The following is a 17,973-nucleotide window of genomic DNA, read 5'->3' as shown; positions in this document are numbered from 1 at the left end:
TTTATAGTTTTATAAAATGTCCAAGATCGGACACTTTTTTTTTTTTAAATAAAATTAATTTTTTAATAATAAATTTTATTTTTTTATTTTTAAATGAAAGATACTTACAAAACTAATGACAGCAGTTCTATTCCTTGTCCTCTTTATAATTATTTAGTTCTCTTAGGACCAATTTGTCAAAAGTTAAGTTGTCTATATCAATGGTCTGATCATTAGGAAAAGTAGTTGAAATTAACAGTGTTTCAGTGAACATCTGATCGTGATCGAATGGCTGATAGGACTCTCTGCTGCTTTCTGAAAATTCTTCTTCTTGAAGACACGGCATACCACCCACCCGTCTTCGGTTTTATGTGTTGTCCCTAGCCAGCTAGCAAAGTCAAAGTTAGCTGCTGAAATTTGAACAAGAAAACAAAAGACTTGAAAAGAAAAAGAAAAAAAAAGGCTCTAAAACTTCCGGCGAGATCTCGGATCTTCCGTGACCGAGGAGATCGGCGACGAAAATAGCATGGACCCGCGAGATCTCTGATCTTCCGTGACCGAGGAGATCGGCGACGAAAAAAACGGAGGGTCCATGCTTGCCCTTCCGAAATAACTCTTAACATAAAACAGCCATCAAGAATCTTAAGAGAAAAACGTGAGATGGAGAAAGTAGCACCGAAGCTCCTAAGCCGACGAACTGCACCGAAGTGGTCACCGCTTCCTTGAACGACCGCGTCGAGATCAGGGTCTTGGGTGACATCGGTGCTATCAGCCCCTTTTTGGCCTTTGACCGCCATTTCCACCACCACCCACGGCCAAAACTTCTTTCCTTTAGCTTCAAAAACATCCTTTTGCAGGTGAGCAATCTTCTGGTTAGTAAAAAGTTCGGACTTTTCGGTGGGGTGGAGTGGATCTTGAAGCTTTGGCAGAGAGCTGGGTTCGTGAGCTTCAGAGAGAGAGAGAGAGAGAGAGAGATATGAGAGAAGAGAGAGACAAAGAGAAGAAGAATCGAAAAAAATAGAAAAGTAGAAAGAAAAATATAAAGAGCCAACCCTGACACAGTTACTAAAGACCAAAAAATCCTTATATAAACGGACACAAAGGAAGAAAACAAAAGGTTAAAAAAGTAACTATGCAATAAAAACGGAAGAAAAAAAACGGAACGCAACAATTCACTGCTCATTCCTGTAGAAGCGCGTAGATTATAAATGTAAAACTTTTCCATGAAAGTAAATAATAGTATAAAAGAAAAATACAACAATTGTATTAAAATAACTGTATGTCTGAGAAATTGGAACATAACAAGTTATTTTCTACAACAATAATAGATTGTGGCACCCAAAGACATGGACCATAGTTGAAAGTCTGATGTACAATCTTCACTGTTAAATTAACACAAAATGATAAAAAAATATATATATGAGTAGTTTGATGTTTTTACTCTAATCCATCATTTTGTGTCATCCTGTACAGCATTAATAGAGACGACATTGAAATTCTTGAACTGCTTTTGGTTGAGTCGATCGAGGTCTGCAAGAAGTTCAATCTCCCACTCTTTCTGTGAAACTTGTGCCACAAGATTTTCTATATATGACAAATGTTCCTGCAAAGGGAATTTTTAATTATAATTGCATAATTAATAAAAATTTAAATAACTTATATGCTGAAAATTTATGTCTTCTAAATTAACACAAATTTTTGAATGCAATGTTTTTAATTAAATTACTATGCATGTTATAAATAAAAATAAAATTGACATAATAGACAAGTATATAAAAATCAATTTCAACGATTTTTGTTATAATTTACTTTTAAAAGTTTTTTTAATATAAACCTCAATGTATTTATAGATAATGTATTAAATATGTTAAAAATTTTGAGATAGATTTTTTTACTCGCAACAATAAAGCGAATGGAAAATAAGAAGATGTACATCTCCAGTATGATTCATAAGCTCAACTGCTGAACAACCGAATGCTTCTTCTACAACTTCACCAAACATAACAGCAGATAGTCTTCCTGTATTATCGTCGAGTTCAACATATGCTCGGCAGCTATAAATTTGTTGGAAATATCATTTTAAGTTAGAATCAATAAAAACTATACATTAAATCTATTACATAAATTATCAAATAAAAGATTTGAAAGATACATACCGTGGTTGGGAAATGCTTTCGTGTTTGCAATGGTAACAAAGGAATGTATCATTGTAATCATATCCAGTTCCTTTATTACAGCCAATACATGACATGTAAAAAAATATCTGGCGCAAATCAACCACAATTATGTTTGCCTTTATCCAAAATTTTGTTTTCTGCATCACATTAGTTAGAGACAATTTTTTAGAAGAATTGATTGTATAAATATTTGAATCTGTTACTAAGAATAGGATTTTACCGCCATGGGTTGCAAACTTTTGATGAATTCAGCAACATCACAATTCTTGATTATTTCCCGAATGCCAACAGAAGATAGAGATGCAGATGGGTGTGTCAAGTTTTTTGCAATAATACTCTTGAGTAATAAATCATTAATCGCTGCCCTTAAAATTCATAAAAACAAATACAAAATAAGAAATAAAAATATGAAAATTTCAATATTCAAATTGTATGAAACAAATAATGACTTATTTGTAATGATTACCACTCTTGCAATGAAGTTGCCTCAGGAATAACAGGATTGATCATAAATTTACTTTTCGGACGTGATGATAGAGATAATCCTTCATTAGAAATAGGCATCATAATTAATGCAAGCATATATAATGTAAAAGAAAATATAAGATTGTTAATTATTAAAAATACCATTATAAGAACCAACTCTTATTTTGGTTCCAAGTATAATTGGCTTTGTCTCAATCATTTCCGAGATTTTTTTGCATTCATCTTGCACGAATCGACCCCACATAGTTAAACATATGGGGTTTAAGCTACAAAATTGGAATAAAAAAAAAAGAATTAGCAAAATATGCAATAAATAAAAATTGGAACATAATTCAAAAAGAGTGAACTATTAAAAAAATATTTTTACCCTTGATCGATAACATATATCTCTTGAATAGTTGTTGGTCCATGTGCTAAAGTTATCTCTCTACATGGCTTGATTTGGATTGCAAGAGCTAAAATGTCTGACAAATAAGATTTAAATTTTTAGTATATTGATAATTAAATATTCTAAAGTAAAGAGTGAATTACCTATTTCTGCAATTGAATTCTTGTAGGCATCTAATTCATTGAATGGAATGAGTTGGTACTTTGGTGGCTCCAGTTGTCCTTCATCCTTTGGAACTTCCTCAATTATCGTTTTAGCATTTAAGATCCATTGATATTCATATGTTTCAATTCTATACTTCGGATCCAATGGCTTCACATATGCATTACTGATGTAATATGACTGGAAAATGTGCAAAGTATCTTGTCGCGAGTCAATATCTTTATCAAATATTGTAGCTTGCAGCTGATTTTCCTGTATAATATAAAAAATTGTAACAGATAATTTACAAAAAATAAATTGTAATAAATAATTGACTATAATGATTTTCTTTGATTTTAAATTGTTTTGAGTTATGTGTAAAATTTTTGTTTTTAAATGTGTTACAGGAAGATAACTAAATTAATAGAACATCGTCGACATTTATATAAGGAAGCCAAAGATTTAAAAAGTCAAACATCAAAAGACCCAACAAATTAGCAGTAAAAAAATAAAAAATAAAAACAAAACTCAATAGATAGAATGCAAAAATAACAAAATCATTTACCAGTTTTTAATCCACTAAAAAAAATATAGAACAATAGATAGAAATAAATATTATACCTCTGGATCAATCAATGTTAGGCTTTGGTACTTCACTGGTGAGCGTTGGCCTGTTCGTTTGGGTGACTTTTCTGCCACAATCATTTTGATTTTCCAGTCTCTTGTACTTGGAGTGATATCTTTTATTGATGTATAAACCGTCCGCATCTTTAAAGCTGTTCACACACAAAAATATTAAATGTGTAAGTATAGTCAACGCAATATTAAATAAAAAAAATTGCAAAGAGAATTTAAGAGTATAATAAATTAAAAAATACAATACTAAATATACAGAAAAGAAAATTCTATTAAGTGCACAATGTTGTTGAAGTAATTAAACTGAAATTATACAATCGAATCATTACCTATTTAACATTAATCTGAAGATGCTAATCTTAATAATTCCGTATAGACAATATTTTTTGTGCAGTTCTTTTCTGATCGCTCAGTTGACACTGGCCGTATTAAAATCCTTACTGTAGATGCAGTCTTTGCCCTTGATAAAGCCACATATAATTGACCGTGTGAGAAAACAGGTTGAGGTAAATATATTCCAACAAAATCTAATGTTTGCCCTTGTGACTTATTTATAGTCATTGCAAAACTTAATCTGATAGGGAACTGAGTTCGTTTGAATGGGAAGCCACTATTTTCATCAACATTTGGTAAGAATGGGATCCTTGGAATAAAGACCCTTTTTCCGCTGTGATGCCCAACTGCGATTTTTGCATCAATGACATTTTGATCAAAAGCCTGACAAATTAGACGTGTTCCGTTGCATAGTCCTTCTGAAGGATTAATGTTTCTAAGCAGCATGATAGGACAGTTTATCTTCAGTAACAATTCATGAGGAGGAAGTCCATTTGGGGTTAGAGTATTTAAAAAATCTTCCATAATTGACTGTTCAGATGTATCTATTGCTTCATCAAAGCTATAATATCGCTTAAGCTCACCAGGAAATCTATGAATTAGCAATGCATTTATTTCATCAACATAGCTGTTCTTTGGTGTTAATATGGCCCGATTCATCATAGCTGAAATATTTATTGAATATTCATGAATATCATGGAAAACAGCATCTATTAAATGATCCAAAGAAGTACAGTCATCTTCGTAAGGAACAAGCATGCCATCAAGAATTTTTATAGTTTCATCAACTGTGATTGGTGGCATTCCGTTGCCCAATTCTAACACATATTCTGAAAAGACTGGATCCAATCTTGCTCGCATATTTTCAGTCAAATGAAACTTGATCAATGTAGGCCACAAGTAAGAAGAAACCAAACTGGCGTCAACATGTTCTTGTCTTGTTCCTTTACGAACCACAGGTAAAACCTGGCGAAAATCTCCACCAAAAACGACAACTTTTCCACCGAATGTTAACTCTGAATCATTAATGTCTCGTAGCATTTTATCTAATGCTTGAATATGTTGTTTTCTTGACATAGGGGCCTCATCCCATATAATTAACCTTGCCACACGTAGTAACTTTGCGATGGCACTTTGTTTACTGACACAACATATGCTATGTTCATCAGTATCTAGTGGAATCTTAAAGCGCGAGTGTGCTGTTCGACCTCCAGGAAGGATGGATGCAGCAACACCAGATGAAGCAGTTGCAAGTGCGACTAATTTTCTTGATCTTACTGCGGCAAGAAGTGCCTTGTACAGGAATGTCTTCCCCGTCCCAGCAGGGCCATCGACAAAGAATGTAGCAGCTTCATTAGAAAAAACCTTTTCCAAAACTGAATTATAGACATGTCGTTGTTTACTATTAAGGGCTTCTGATGCAACAATATCTTCTTCTGGAATTTCAACAGCCAATTCATCATCGATTTCCCTAGATTCGAGTTGGTCTTCACCAAAACAAATGTTGTCATCAAGAAGATGGAACGAATTAATGTCTTTCCCCATTGATTCAAGTGTAAAAGAGATTAAGCGCAAAACTTGCATTCTTACATCCGACATAGAATTTTCAGTCGACCTAAAATCAACTGACATATCTTGCTCAAAACGTTCCCAAAGCTCTCTCGGATTGGTTGGATTACAATAAACCAAAATAGTTGCAAATAGTCGTCTCAAACTGGATGGCATTTGATATAGAGATGCTTCATGTAAACAATCTTGTAAGCTACTGTCTCTTTCTAGCAAACCATGCATAGTTGCTACCTCACGAAATGTTGGAGCCACGACACCATCAACTGTTCTAAGATCTTCAAACGACAAAGGTCCTCTTACATGATTTAGCAATATCCGCAGATAATACCTCTCACCTTCAAATGGATTTGCTGTAATAATTCGACCTATAACAGTTTTTTTTTTCCGACGAGTCCACTCTTTGTATTGTTGGCTCCAAACATAAAATTCTGGAAATTCTTTGTATAACAATGTCCTGGCATTTTCATCTACTTGGTTTAATGCAAAGAATTCTGTTAACATTGATTTTGCAGATCGATCAGAGTTGAGAACATTGATTAAGTCTTCATTTGCTCGAAAAGTTACTTGGTGTTTATCCTCAAGATGTAAATGTAAGCTATATACTGATGGGTACATTTCATTAACAATGAAGCCGTATATTCTCCACGTAGCTTCAGGTGGAGCAATCCATCGGGCCGATTGGAATTGTTGGATTTCGTCAATTTGTTGATTGGTTTGTTTGGAAACCAAATTGAAAGCAACACGATCATGCCCTTTGTAAATGTACTTATAAAGATATTTGACTACTTTTATCGTAGAACAAATCTCCACATTAATGTGACAGTCAAATATTGCAAGCAAATATGGATTATATGGAACGACCCAACGGTTATCCAAATTATGGCCTCTCAGTTTGACAGTTATTCCATTGTCAGAACGCTTATATATTGGGAAGCAATCATTTCCAACAGTCGTACTTGATGCATAACTTTTTGGATATTGGCTTTTGCAACAACCATTTTTTTTCATGCAAACATTTGTTGGATTCAACACTCCACATGGTCCATGCATCATATGCTTGATAACAGCATTATGCAAGTGCAAATTTGTATTTTTATCAGGTATTTCTGCCGATACGATCTCATCAAAAGATTCAGGCGCATAGAGTTTCCAATTCCTCTGTAATATAATTAAGAAATGCGCATGTGGAAGCCCTCTTTTTTGGTGCTCAATAACATAAACATATGCCGAGACTTTTCCAAATATCTGCTGCTTGAATAATCGATCCTTTAATTCTTCTAATTTTGCACGAAAGACCCGAGCAACCAAATCAGGCCGATTTTGACTCTCCTCATGCAGGCGTAATTCATTTGAAATTTCTTGCCAGTTTGGATTGCACGTCATTGTTAAAAAAATGTCTGGTTTACCATAACGCTGAACTAAAGCCATTGCTTCCATATATCTTTTTCGCATATCTCTTGGACCCCCAATAAATGACGAAGGTAGAATAATCCGTTTTCCAACATTAGAAGCATCAGTTTCTCCAAGTGTAATAGTATCAACAATACCTTGATATAACTCAGATCGAATATGTTGTTGTTTGCTACGGAAATAATCTAATCTTGACGTCTCGATCTTAACATACATATCGACAACAAATTGTTGCAATAGGCGACCAGACAGTAACAAAATTGATCTGACATTTTCTCTAATTTGTAACTTGTAGCAATAATATTCACGACACGAAACAATTGGATCCTTCCTTCTTCTGTTCAATGCTGCAAAAGTTGTAGGGGAATGAAATATTATAAAATTGGATGTCTATAAACTAAGTACAAAATGAGAAGATTAAGATTACACTATAACCTCGATGTTCTCTTCTAAGTAATTCTTCTGCTGATATTGATCGGTGAGGATCTATTGATCGGGTTGTTTCGTTACTTGTTAATGTGCTTCCTCTATTGACCCTTTGAATGCCTTGGTGCCAACCAGTATCGCCAAGAGGAAATAACAACGGATACTGAAGTGGATCATAACAGCCAAAATAATATTGAACTATATGACTTCCACCAGAATGACTAAAGACATAAATGTCTCGTCCTCTTAGCTGATCTGCATCTTCATTTTCAACCCATATTGCTGCAACTTGTGAAGATGTCGGGACATTGAATACACGTTGATCTAGACCAACATCTGATCTTATATGGATTACTTGATTTTCCAAATTTGACAAATCACCAAGAGATCGAAAGAACAAAGAATATGGATTGATGTGAAGAATATCGATGAGTTGAGCTATAATTGATGGATTCATTCTGTCTGAATCAGAAATGCGATTTTCTAATTCATGCTCCGTATCATAGAAATACAATTGAAGATAAGAAGGACGACCATTTAAAGGGATTAAATCATTGATATAGTGATAGATCTGTCCCTGAGTTCGAAAGGTATAAATTCCTCTATTCCGTCTGCAAAGATCTTCATCGAATTTAACTCCAAAAGATGTAAACGCGAACTTGTTATTATAAGTCCGAACATAGGTCTTAAAATGCGCAGATTCATCTGTGTTAGATGTGAAAAGATCATAAAGTTGATCAGGGACGGCATTTGTGGCCAAAGAAATTGTCCCATCAGCACAACAAAATCCGTTTGTTTCATGATAGAATCGCTTTGCTTTACAATGTCTGCAACAAGGCACATACGGCAAAGAATATGCTTCAGATGGAACGACTTGTAATAATTGCCTAAGTCCAGCAGAGCGGCGATGCCCCTCACCTATTGAGTTCAAAAGTGAATATAAGACAATAGGTGTAAACTCATCGATTGTTTTTTGAATGATTTGACCAAGAACACTACTGGAAGAGTGACAAGAGTTGACAATGGAATCACAAGAATGAATAATATAATTATACTGGTTTCTTACCCCTACAAGGTGGCGATATACTTGTTTCAAAACTTGACTGTTCCTGAACAACACATGGAGCTTATTTGAATAGAATGTTCCCAAATTTCAATGAAAAAGAACAGAAGGATGTTTGAATACGAAAGATGACAAAATAATTTCAGGAAAACCTGTTGAATCAGAAACTGATTAGAGACGGTTGTTTCATCTATGTATATATTTCCTGATTTACGTGTCAGAAAATCCATAGAATGACTCGGACAATTTGAACGATCTGTCACATTGTTTAATGACGAAGTTGCCTCTGAATCAACCACACAGAGATTTACACCAGGAGGAACACATACTTCATGAGATGAAATCAGTTCACCGATGTCAATATCAGAATGGAAAATCCGTTGTCTCTTTGACACCTTTTGTAGAACAGTAAAGTCTTGAATGATGTTTATATGTTGGACATCATCATTTGAACGTTCATCAATTGATATAGTCAGTTGATCACCATCAAACGAAGTTGAATGTTTTAATTGGAGAGAATCGCTGCTAGATGCCTTTTTTTTAGCATATATTTCTCTCCGTTTTCTACGGAGTTCTTCCTTTTTCTCTTCTGGTAAATCTTTATACGGGATATTCTCCGCCCGTTGTTTTCTTTGATCTTCAAAAAATAGTCTCCAAACTTAACTTTTACAAAACTAATATTACTATTTCAAAACAAATGCTACATAACTTATTAACACAAACTTACCACTACTCATTATGTTAACGAAGCAAATGATTCTTCCAAAAGTTGGATACTGTTCCACACAACCAAAATTAAATGAATAAATAATAATTGCTTAATGTGAAATCCATACGTCCATGATGCATTTTAAATGCTATAAACAATTTCGTTGATTCATATGTTGAAAAATACATACAACCAAATTATTTATACTTTAAATCAACAAGGAAATGAAGATAAGAAAATAACACATGAAATGGAAAAATACCATGAAAATGGAACTTATGAAAAGCATAGATCGATATCACATATCAAAATTCTTGAATAAAATATTTCTCAAAATTAATTTGTCATTCAAAGCAAGGATCCACAAAAAAATTATAAGTAGGGACCAGGACCGTTGTTTTCTTTGATCTTAAAAAAATAGTCTCCAAACTTAACTTTTACAAAACTAATATTACTATTTCAAAACAAATTCTACATAACTTATTAACACAAGCTTACCACTACTCATTATGTTAACGAAGCAAATGATTCTTCCAAAAGTTGGATACTGTTCCACACAACCAAAAGAATGATTTTCAATGAAGACCTTGTACAAAGATTTTTGTTTGGAACTTTTGAAACATAGAAGATGATTTAGTGAGAAAATGTTATAGGGTCAAAATCCCAAACACAACTCAGCACCATTAAAAAACTAATCAACATGCTGTGTTGTGGGACCGGCTTATTAGAGGCTGATTTTCTTAATCAAGGGTTAATCTTCTTGCAATACTCGCAGAGAAAGATATTATTTAAAGTACACGAAATTAAGAGCTTGTCGGCGCCGTTGGTGAATTATATATTGAGAAGTGTCGCGTCTAAAAGTTTCATAAAAATAAATTTCTAAATTAATATAATTTTTTAAATCTATGTTATAATAAAATTAATTTTACAATCTCATATATCATATCAAATTATATCAGCTTGTAAGTTTACTTTTGTATAATTTATTTATATATAAAATATTTTTCTTATATATATATATATATATACAATTGACTTTTAGCACCAAAATGTGATGATGATCATGGAAGTAGCTAGCTAATTGCAAACCACCACTTACGTACATGGTCGATGGAGGATCGGATGGGTTTAATTTCTTAGTGAGGGAAAGACCATATATATGAAAAAGCTGATGAGAGTTGGGAGGGTTTTAATAATTAAGGCAAACATATATTATTAAATAAAATCACTCAAAGCTTTGAGTGATTAATGATACATTATCAATTTAGATAATGATGAAGAAATATTATTTTATAAACTTTAGTTTATAAAATAATATTCTATCTTAATTCCTCTCAGTGTTTTATGCACTTTGATTAATTAATGATACCTTATCATTTTATATAATGATGGAAAAAATATTATTTTATAAACTTTAGTTTATAAAATAATATTCTATCTTAATTTCTCTGAGTGTTTTATTAAAGTGTTTATTTTAAATAAAATACTTACGTGTTTTCAAATCATCTTAATCCCTCTCAGTGTTTTATGCACTTTGATTAATTAATGATACCTTATCATTTTATATAATGATGAAAAAAATATTATTTTATAAACCTTAGTTTATAAAATAATATTCTATCTTAATTTCTCTTAGTGTTTTATTAAAGTGTTTATTTTAAATAAAATACTTACTCGTTTTCAAATCAGTGTTTAAACTCATCGTTAGATATTTTTGAAGATACCGAAACGTAGGACTGATATTAAATACCCAGGCCCCTACCCTTTCCCTTAAGTTTTTTTCTCTTTTTCTTTTCTTTCTTATTAAATACCCAGGCCCCTACCCTTTCCCTTAAGTCTTTTTCTCTTTTTCTTTTGTTTCTTTCTCCCTTTTCTCTCTCCCTCGTGAAGCTTCCAACCGATCACTGTGCATGAACTTCCTCCACCGTTCGGTCTAAGCTCTAGACGGTGCCACCTCCAGCCGCCGTGCCTCACCTCCCTCACCGGCGTGTTCCTCCCTCACCGGCGAACACAACCTCACCGGTGGTGTGCTTTACCGGCCACCCGATCTCTCTTTTTTCTCTTCCAAACAAATGGGTCTTCAACCCTTTTTCACCTCTTTGGACCACCATACACGGCCGAAACGGTCACCAAGCACCACCAACGAAACCACCATGTCAAGAGCTTCCTCTCCATGTCCTTCTTTCTCCCTAACTCTCACTCTTTCTCCGATGGGTCTCCACACACACATGTTCGGTTGCACCGCCGTGCACCACCGTACACGGCCACCCATGGTGTTTCACCACCACCACCTTGTTCCTCTCATCACCACGAACTTCCCCAAGAAATTGCATGACCAACGGAGCTATGTAGAGCTGTCACTCTCCCTCACTCTCCAAGACCGAGAATAGCTTCAAACGGCCGACCCGCCGCCGTGAGCCACCGTATGGCCACCACCTCGCCACCACAGCTCCACCACATGTTCCTCTACCTTTCCTTAGCTTCCCATGAAGTTCTATGACATATATTATTAAATAAAATCAAAGCTTATGATCCCTAATGGAAAATAAGTAATGAAATTACGTACCCCGCCCATAACAAAAGCAAGCAAAAGATCTTTTAGCGTTCAAGCTTTGCATTTATGCGATATTGGAGACGTATTTCAATAGCTAGCTTTCAAAGATTGGGGGGCCTCCCTTGTCTCCTTGGTGGGAAGCATATGTTTCATCATATTCTATTATTATTAATTATTAATAATAATACTTAATCAACGTGCATTGCATTTCGATTATATACTGAGGAGTCAATAGAATGGTAATCCAAATATTGTATTCAAATATATTTGAATGAAAGTTTGATGTATACTTTAAATCAACAAGGAAATGAATATAAGAAAATAACACATGAAATGGAAAAATACCATGAAAATGGAACTTATAAAAAGCGTAGATCGATATCACATATCAAAATTCTTGAATAAAATATTTCTCAAAATTAATTTGCCATTCAAAGCAAGGATTCACAAAAAAATTATAAGTAGGGACCAGCAAAAAGAGATATATAATATATATATATATATATATATATATAAAGGCACTTACAGGTCTTGAAATGAACAATAGAGAGTCTTTTATATATTTAGATCTCTTGATGAGGACAATTCCTGTTTAGACACAAAAGGCATCGTAAGTTTTAATTGTATTATATATATATATATATACATATATATACACAGGCAGATTATGTGTAGGCAGATTTTCCTTACCATTAAAAAAAATAAAACTAAGGAAATACGTACCTTCTGAAACAAAAACCGAATCAGCTATGCGAGACCAAGTTAGAAGTGAACACAAATTCTGAAACAAAAACCGAATTAGCTATGCGAGAGCAAGTTAGAAGTGAACAAAAATGAGCCATAAAGACCGTTTTAAGGTGCCTGTTATTCTTAATCATCCAGACGTCCTATCATCCTGTCAAACTACTGCTGCAACCAAATCTCTTTACGGATTCATGATGACTTATAATCTATTACTGTAGTCATATTTGTATGACATTTGCCTGATGAATTTTTGTCGCTTTTCATGTTTGTTTCCTATAAGGTAGGCCAGTACGTACGCAGTGCAATAATTCAACATCGATCATGATAATGATTCCATATTTTTATAACTATTATTATATCTATATGTAACATATTTTTTGCATGAGAATAATGGTTTTACATATCATGGATTATTTTGAAACTTATCATGGATTATTTTAAGAAGTCTTTATAGTGAAAATATCAAAAGCAAAGGATCATTCATATCTTGTGTGTACAAGTAGGATAGATATTGTCGGGGTAAAACGATATATATCAGCTCTTTGTCTTGTCACGTGGCAAGGCCAGCAGTTACATTGTAGAATCAATCGCCCGTTTTCGAGATCAAATAATATTATATTAGAGTAATAGATTGTAACTTTCGATATATTAAAACTTGATATATTAAAACTTAATTCAATAATTTAAAATGCATGGGTGTGTGCCAGCTATTGATGCTCTCTGTCATCAAATAAAATAAAATAAGTGAGAAGATGCGATTAGACTCGGCAACCGAACAAAGCATCTTCACATGGCATCAACTCCAGAATAGTGAGAAGATGGGTTTGCTAGGATATCTTTATAGTGAAAATATCAAAAGCAAAGGATCATTCATATCTTGTGTGTACAAGTAGGATAGATATTGTCGGGGTAAAACGATATATGACTAATTTTTTTTTTAGGTGACCCACAATCCCACAATCATCAAAAGTAGACCAACTATTTTCGTACCCTGTTTTCTTAATTAATATTTTTATTTCGACAAGGACATACATATCAACTATTTTCGTACCTAGTTTCCTTAATTAATATTTTTATTCCGACAAGGACATACATATAAGATATATATATATATGATTGAGTTGATCTTAAATTATTTTTATGAAAATCTTTCACTTAAATTATTGTTAATCTTAGAAAAGAAAAGAAAGACTTAAATTAAAGGTTTGTGTACCTTTAATTTATTATTTATTATTTATTTTATCAAACTTTTAATATTAATATATTAATATGACTAATTTTCTTTTTAGGTGACCCACAATCCCACAATCATCAAAAGTAGAGGTAGACAAATTGCTAAAGCAGTAGGAAACACCAGCCTCATAGCCATCGCCTCTTTAACTTTCACTTTTTTTTTGGGGAGGGGAATCCTTCCGGTAAATTCTTGAACTTTACAAATTAAAGAGCCACTACCACTCTAATTATTATCCTAGAGTCAACATAAAACACAGCTTTCCAGTTTTCATATCTGTGTGTTTACAAGGTACCGAGGCTGTTTTGGAGAAGAAGAGTTTTGTTAATCATCATGTCATAAAGACCGTTTTAAGGTGCCTGTTATTCTTAATCATCCAGACGTCCTATCATCCTGTCAAACTACTGCTGCAACCAAATCTCTTTACGGATTCATGATGACTTATAATCTATTACTGTAGTCATATTTGTATGACATTTGCCTGATGAATTTTTGTCGCTTTTCATGTTTGTTTCCTATAAGGTAGGCCAGTACGTACGCAGTGCAATAATTCAACATCGATCATGATAATGATTCCATATTTTTATAACTATTATTATATCTATATGTAACATATTTTTTGCATGAGAATAATGCTTTTACATATCATGGATTATTTTGAAACTTATCATGGATTATTTTAAGAAGTCTTTATAGTGAAAATATCAAAAGCAAAGGATCATTCATATCTTGTGTGTACAAGTAGGATAGATATTGTCGGGGTAAAACGATATATATCAGCTCTTTGTCTTGTCACGTGGCAAGGCCAGCAGTTACATTGTAGAATCAACCGCCCGTTTTCGAGATCAAATAATATTATATTAAAGTAATAGATTATAACTTTCGATATATTAAAACTTGATATATTAGAACTTAATTCAATAATTTAAAATGCATGGGTGTGTGCCAGCTATTGATGCTCTCTGTCATCAAATAAAATAAAATAAGTGAGAAGATGCGATTAGACTCGGCAACCGAACAAAGCATCTTCACATGGCATCAACTCCAGAATAGTGAGAAGATGGGTTTGCTAGGATATCTTTATAGTGAAAATATCAAAAGCAAAGGATCATTCATATCTTGTGTGTACAAGTAGGATAGATATTGTCGGGGTAAAACGATATATGACTAATTTTCTTTTTAGGTGACCCACAATCCCACAATCATCAAAAGTAGACCAACTATTTTCGTACCCTGTTTTCTTAATTAATATTTTTATTCCGACAAGGACATACATATCAACTATTTTCGTACCTAGTTTCCTTAATTAATATTTTTATTCCGACAAGGACATACATATAAGATATATATATATATATATATATATATATGATTGAGTTGATCTTAAATTATTTTTATGAAAATCTTTCACTTAAATTATTGTTAATCTTAGAAAAGAAAAGAAAGACTTAAATTAAAGGTTTGTGTACCTTTAATTTATTATTTATTATTTATTTTATCAAACTTTTAATATTAATATATTAATATGACTAATTTTCTTTTTAGGTGACCCACAATCCCACAATCATCAAAAGTAGAGGTAGACAAATTGCTAAAGCAGTAGGAAACACCAGCCTCATAGCCATCGCCTCTTTAACTTTCACTTTTTTTTTGGGGAGGGGAATCCTTCCGGTAAATTCTTGAACTTTACAAATTAAAGAGCCACTACCACTCTAATTATTATCCTAGAGTCAACATAAAACACAGCTTTCCAGTTTTCATATCTGTGTGTTTACAAGGTACCGAGGCTGTTTTGGAGAAGAAGAGTTTTGTTGTCAAAGAAGCAGTTCTTAATTTCTCGGGATTTTATTCACTTCTATAAAGTTCGAGTGACTCTAATAATCCACCGGGCTTCAGTGTATTTTTCATTGTAAATGCCCCATCTTGAGTGAATATTGCTGCGAATTCTTCTTAAATATGGCTGAAATTAGACTTACAAGGGTAGAACAAGGCCAGACGAAGATCAGAAATGTCCCAATTGCAGTCACCCCGGAAGGTTTTTGGTGTTGTCTCTCTCTCTCTCTCTCTCCGCGTGTTTTTGAAGCATCTTAGAGGGCATCGATGGAGTCAATCTCTCCAAGATATCAAGAAACTCAGAACGCAAATCCGTCTTTCTTGCCATCCCCCAACAGCCGTAGCTCCAACAGTAGCAGCAGCAGAAGCGCCACCAACAGCAATTTCCACACCAGAAATAAAATTAGAATAGACAAGCAAAGAAACAAAAAAAAAAAAGAACTCGAAAACAATTTCCATATCATTTCATGAGGCAATCATAGAAAAGAGGAGTTTTTTAACGTACGTTTGCCACCACTGAAAATCTTATGCACAGGTTTTCCCTCCCAAAGAGCCGGTAAATATTGGACTTCATCGACGAAGGAGAAGAAGAGGAGGAGGAGAAGAAGAAGAGCTGCTCTTTTTCTTCTCCTGAGGAGGAGTTCAAAAGCAAAAAGACATGGAGTTGAAATTACCACGATCTTCAAGCCAATCGGAGTGATATGTTCCTTCTGCAAACAAAAATCACAGATAATCAAATTCATAAACAAAATAATATATAAATTCAAAAACGGAGAGAGAGAGAGAGAGGTTCAACAAGATGAAGAGAAATTGAGAGTCGCGAGATAGAGAGAGAATAGAGGATGGGTCTGAGTTTAGAGAGAGAACTTGGGAGGAATACGAAGACGAGAATGAAAGATTTGTGTGGTCTGAAATTTTTTTGAATGACACAATCTCACTAAAGACTAAAACATCCTGATATAAACGGACACAAAGGAAGAAAACAAAAGGTTAAAAAGGTAACTATGCAATAAAAACGGAAGAAAAAAATAGAACGCAATAATTTACTGCTCATTCCTGCTCATTCCTGTAGAAGCGCGATAGGCGCTTATTATTATAGATAGATATATATATTTCATGAAACAATGTCTTACTTAGAGATGATAAGGCATCCTTATCTTCTACCATCAATGTGGGGCTCTCCCTCATACTAGCACTACACAAATTCTCTATCTTTTTTTTTTTTTATAATCTTTTTTTAACGTAGGAGGGGCAAGCTCAAAAGGCAGCTGTACAAGCACCAAAGGCAGCACTCAAATCAAGGCTTTGCAAGAGGCCCCACACACGCAATAGACAGACTGAACCCATACCATTCATTCCAAATCAATGAAATGAGAGACACTTCGGGATCTCTCTCTCACTAACAACTCCAACCCAGTAGTAAGCAACAAAACATATTCAGTAATGGATTTCTCATAATAAGGCAGCTGTGTTCTTATTTATTCCTTTTTAATCTTAGCGTTTTAAATTCTGTTTATTCCTTTTAAATTCTGCCTAACCAAATGGACAACCCAAGTTTCTGCAATCACAGTTTCTCATTTATGTACTATTTCACCTTTCTAAATTACTCTACTTCTTTTTAGCATGGAAAATGACATTATTTTCCCAAGGTTTTTCGAGGCAAAAGACTCTTAATTAAAAGAGTACGAGATGGGTTGAAAATACTCAGTGGTATGAACCTAGTATATACAAAAGCACCTACAGGCTATAAGTACAGCTGGATGACATGAACAACCATGTGATGCCTACCCCCTCTTCCCCACAAAAAAACAACAACAATCAGGTAACAACACTGCCTATGAATAGCTTTTGGGGAAAATGCCTCGAGTGAAGCAAAACAAAGCGCTTTCTTCTCTCCCTAACTAACAAACAAGAGCTAGAGGGAAAAAGTTGCCCCCCAGTTTTTGTTTTTGATGTAAATCTTCCGTAAGCCAGTCATTTTTTAATAAAAATCTAGCATGAATTTGCAGGTTATATATTGAACATTCCGATATGTGGGGTCCTTGAGTGAAGCAAGTTGGGTTAGCTTGAACCCAGTTTCTATTCCAAAATGATGATTGTAACCAAATCCTTACTTCCGTTAACCTGTCGGTAACTCCAGTACCAATTATAATGTCAGATCAGATCAGATCAGATACCAGCTAAATCAGCTTTGATTATCTGGATAAAGTTCCAGCAGTAAGTGCACGCATTATTGCTTAATATTATGGATTTCAATATTAAATACAGTAAGATCAGTATATCTTTAAATTACG

General features: G+C 33.8%; 2 protein-coding genes and 1 long non-coding RNA gene across 3 annotated transcripts; all 3 read right to left on the bottom strand.

Moving 5' to 3' along the window:
* Positions 1-1,240: 1,240 nt before the first annotated feature.
* On the bottom strand, positions 1,241-12,461 carry LOC122301946 (replication protein A 70 kDa DNA-binding subunit B-like). Its single transcript, XM_043113290.1, has 10 exons — positions 12,398-12,461; positions 3,793-3,947; positions 3,174-3,444; positions 3,010-3,106; positions 2,784-2,908; positions 2,623-2,701; positions 2,377-2,521; positions 2,136-2,293; positions 1,913-2,033; positions 1,241-1,582 (listed from the first exon to the last, which is right to left on the bottom strand). Exons 2-10 carry the CDS (start codon positions 3,937-3,939, stop codon positions 1,430-1,432), a joined length of 1,296 nt encoding a protein of 431 aa, XP_042969224.1. The 5' UTR covers positions 3,940-3,947; positions 12,398-12,461; the 3' UTR covers positions 1,241-1,429.
* Positions 4,147-9,345, bottom strand: LOC122301587. Its single transcript, XM_043112998.1, has 5 exons — positions 9,336-9,345; positions 8,761-9,245; positions 8,612-8,654; positions 7,555-8,463; positions 4,147-7,466 (listed from the first exon to the last, which is right to left on the bottom strand). The coding sequence occupies exons 1-5, from the start codon at positions 9,343-9,345 to the stop codon at positions 4,147-4,149; spliced, it is 4,767 nt and encodes a 1,588-aa protein (XP_042968932.1).
* A 2,985-nt stretch (positions 12,462-15,446) lies between the features above and the next one.
* LOC122301945 lies at positions 15,447-16,742 on the bottom strand. The gene is made up of 2 exons (XR_006240228.1): positions 16,476-16,742; positions 15,447-16,389 (listed from the first exon to the last, which is right to left on the bottom strand). It is a non-coding gene; the product is annotated as an uncharacterized LOC122301945 (long non-coding RNA).
* Positions 16,743-17,973: the final 1,231 nt, after the last annotated feature.

The sequence above is a fragment of the Carya illinoinensis genome, chromosome 2 (genome assembly GCF_018687715.1).
Source record: "Carya illinoinensis cultivar Pawnee chromosome 2, C.illinoinensisPawnee_v1, whole genome shotgun sequence".
Taxonomy (NCBI): domain Eukaryota; kingdom Viridiplantae; phylum Streptophyta; class Magnoliopsida; order Fagales; family Juglandaceae; genus Carya; species Carya illinoinensis.
Note: the sequence above shows the minus strand (reverse complement) of the source record. Positions and strands in the feature narration are given on the sequence as shown.

Coding starts and splice junctions, on each gene's coding strand:
- LOC122301946 (XM_043113290.1), bottom strand. CDS start 3,939: ATGCGGACGGTTTATACATCAATAAAAGATATCACTCCAAGTACAAGA. Junction 2,909..3,009: donor ATATATGTTATCGATCAAGG/GTAAAAATATTT, acceptor CCAATTTTGTAG/CTTAAACCCCATATGTTTAA. Junction 2,522..2,622: donor GCAACTTCATTGCAAGAGTG/GTAATCATTACA, acceptor ATGAATTTTAAG/GGCAGCGATTAATGATTTAT.
- LOC122301587 (XM_043112998.1), bottom strand. Junction 8,655..8,760: donor ATCAGTTTCTGATTCAACAG/GTTTTCCTGAAA, acceptor TGTGTTGTTCAG/GAACAGTCAAGTTTTGAAAC. Junction 8,464..8,611: donor TATATCGCCACCTTGTAGGG/GTAAGAAACCAG, acceptor TGAACTCAATAG/GTGAGGGGCATCGCCGCTCT.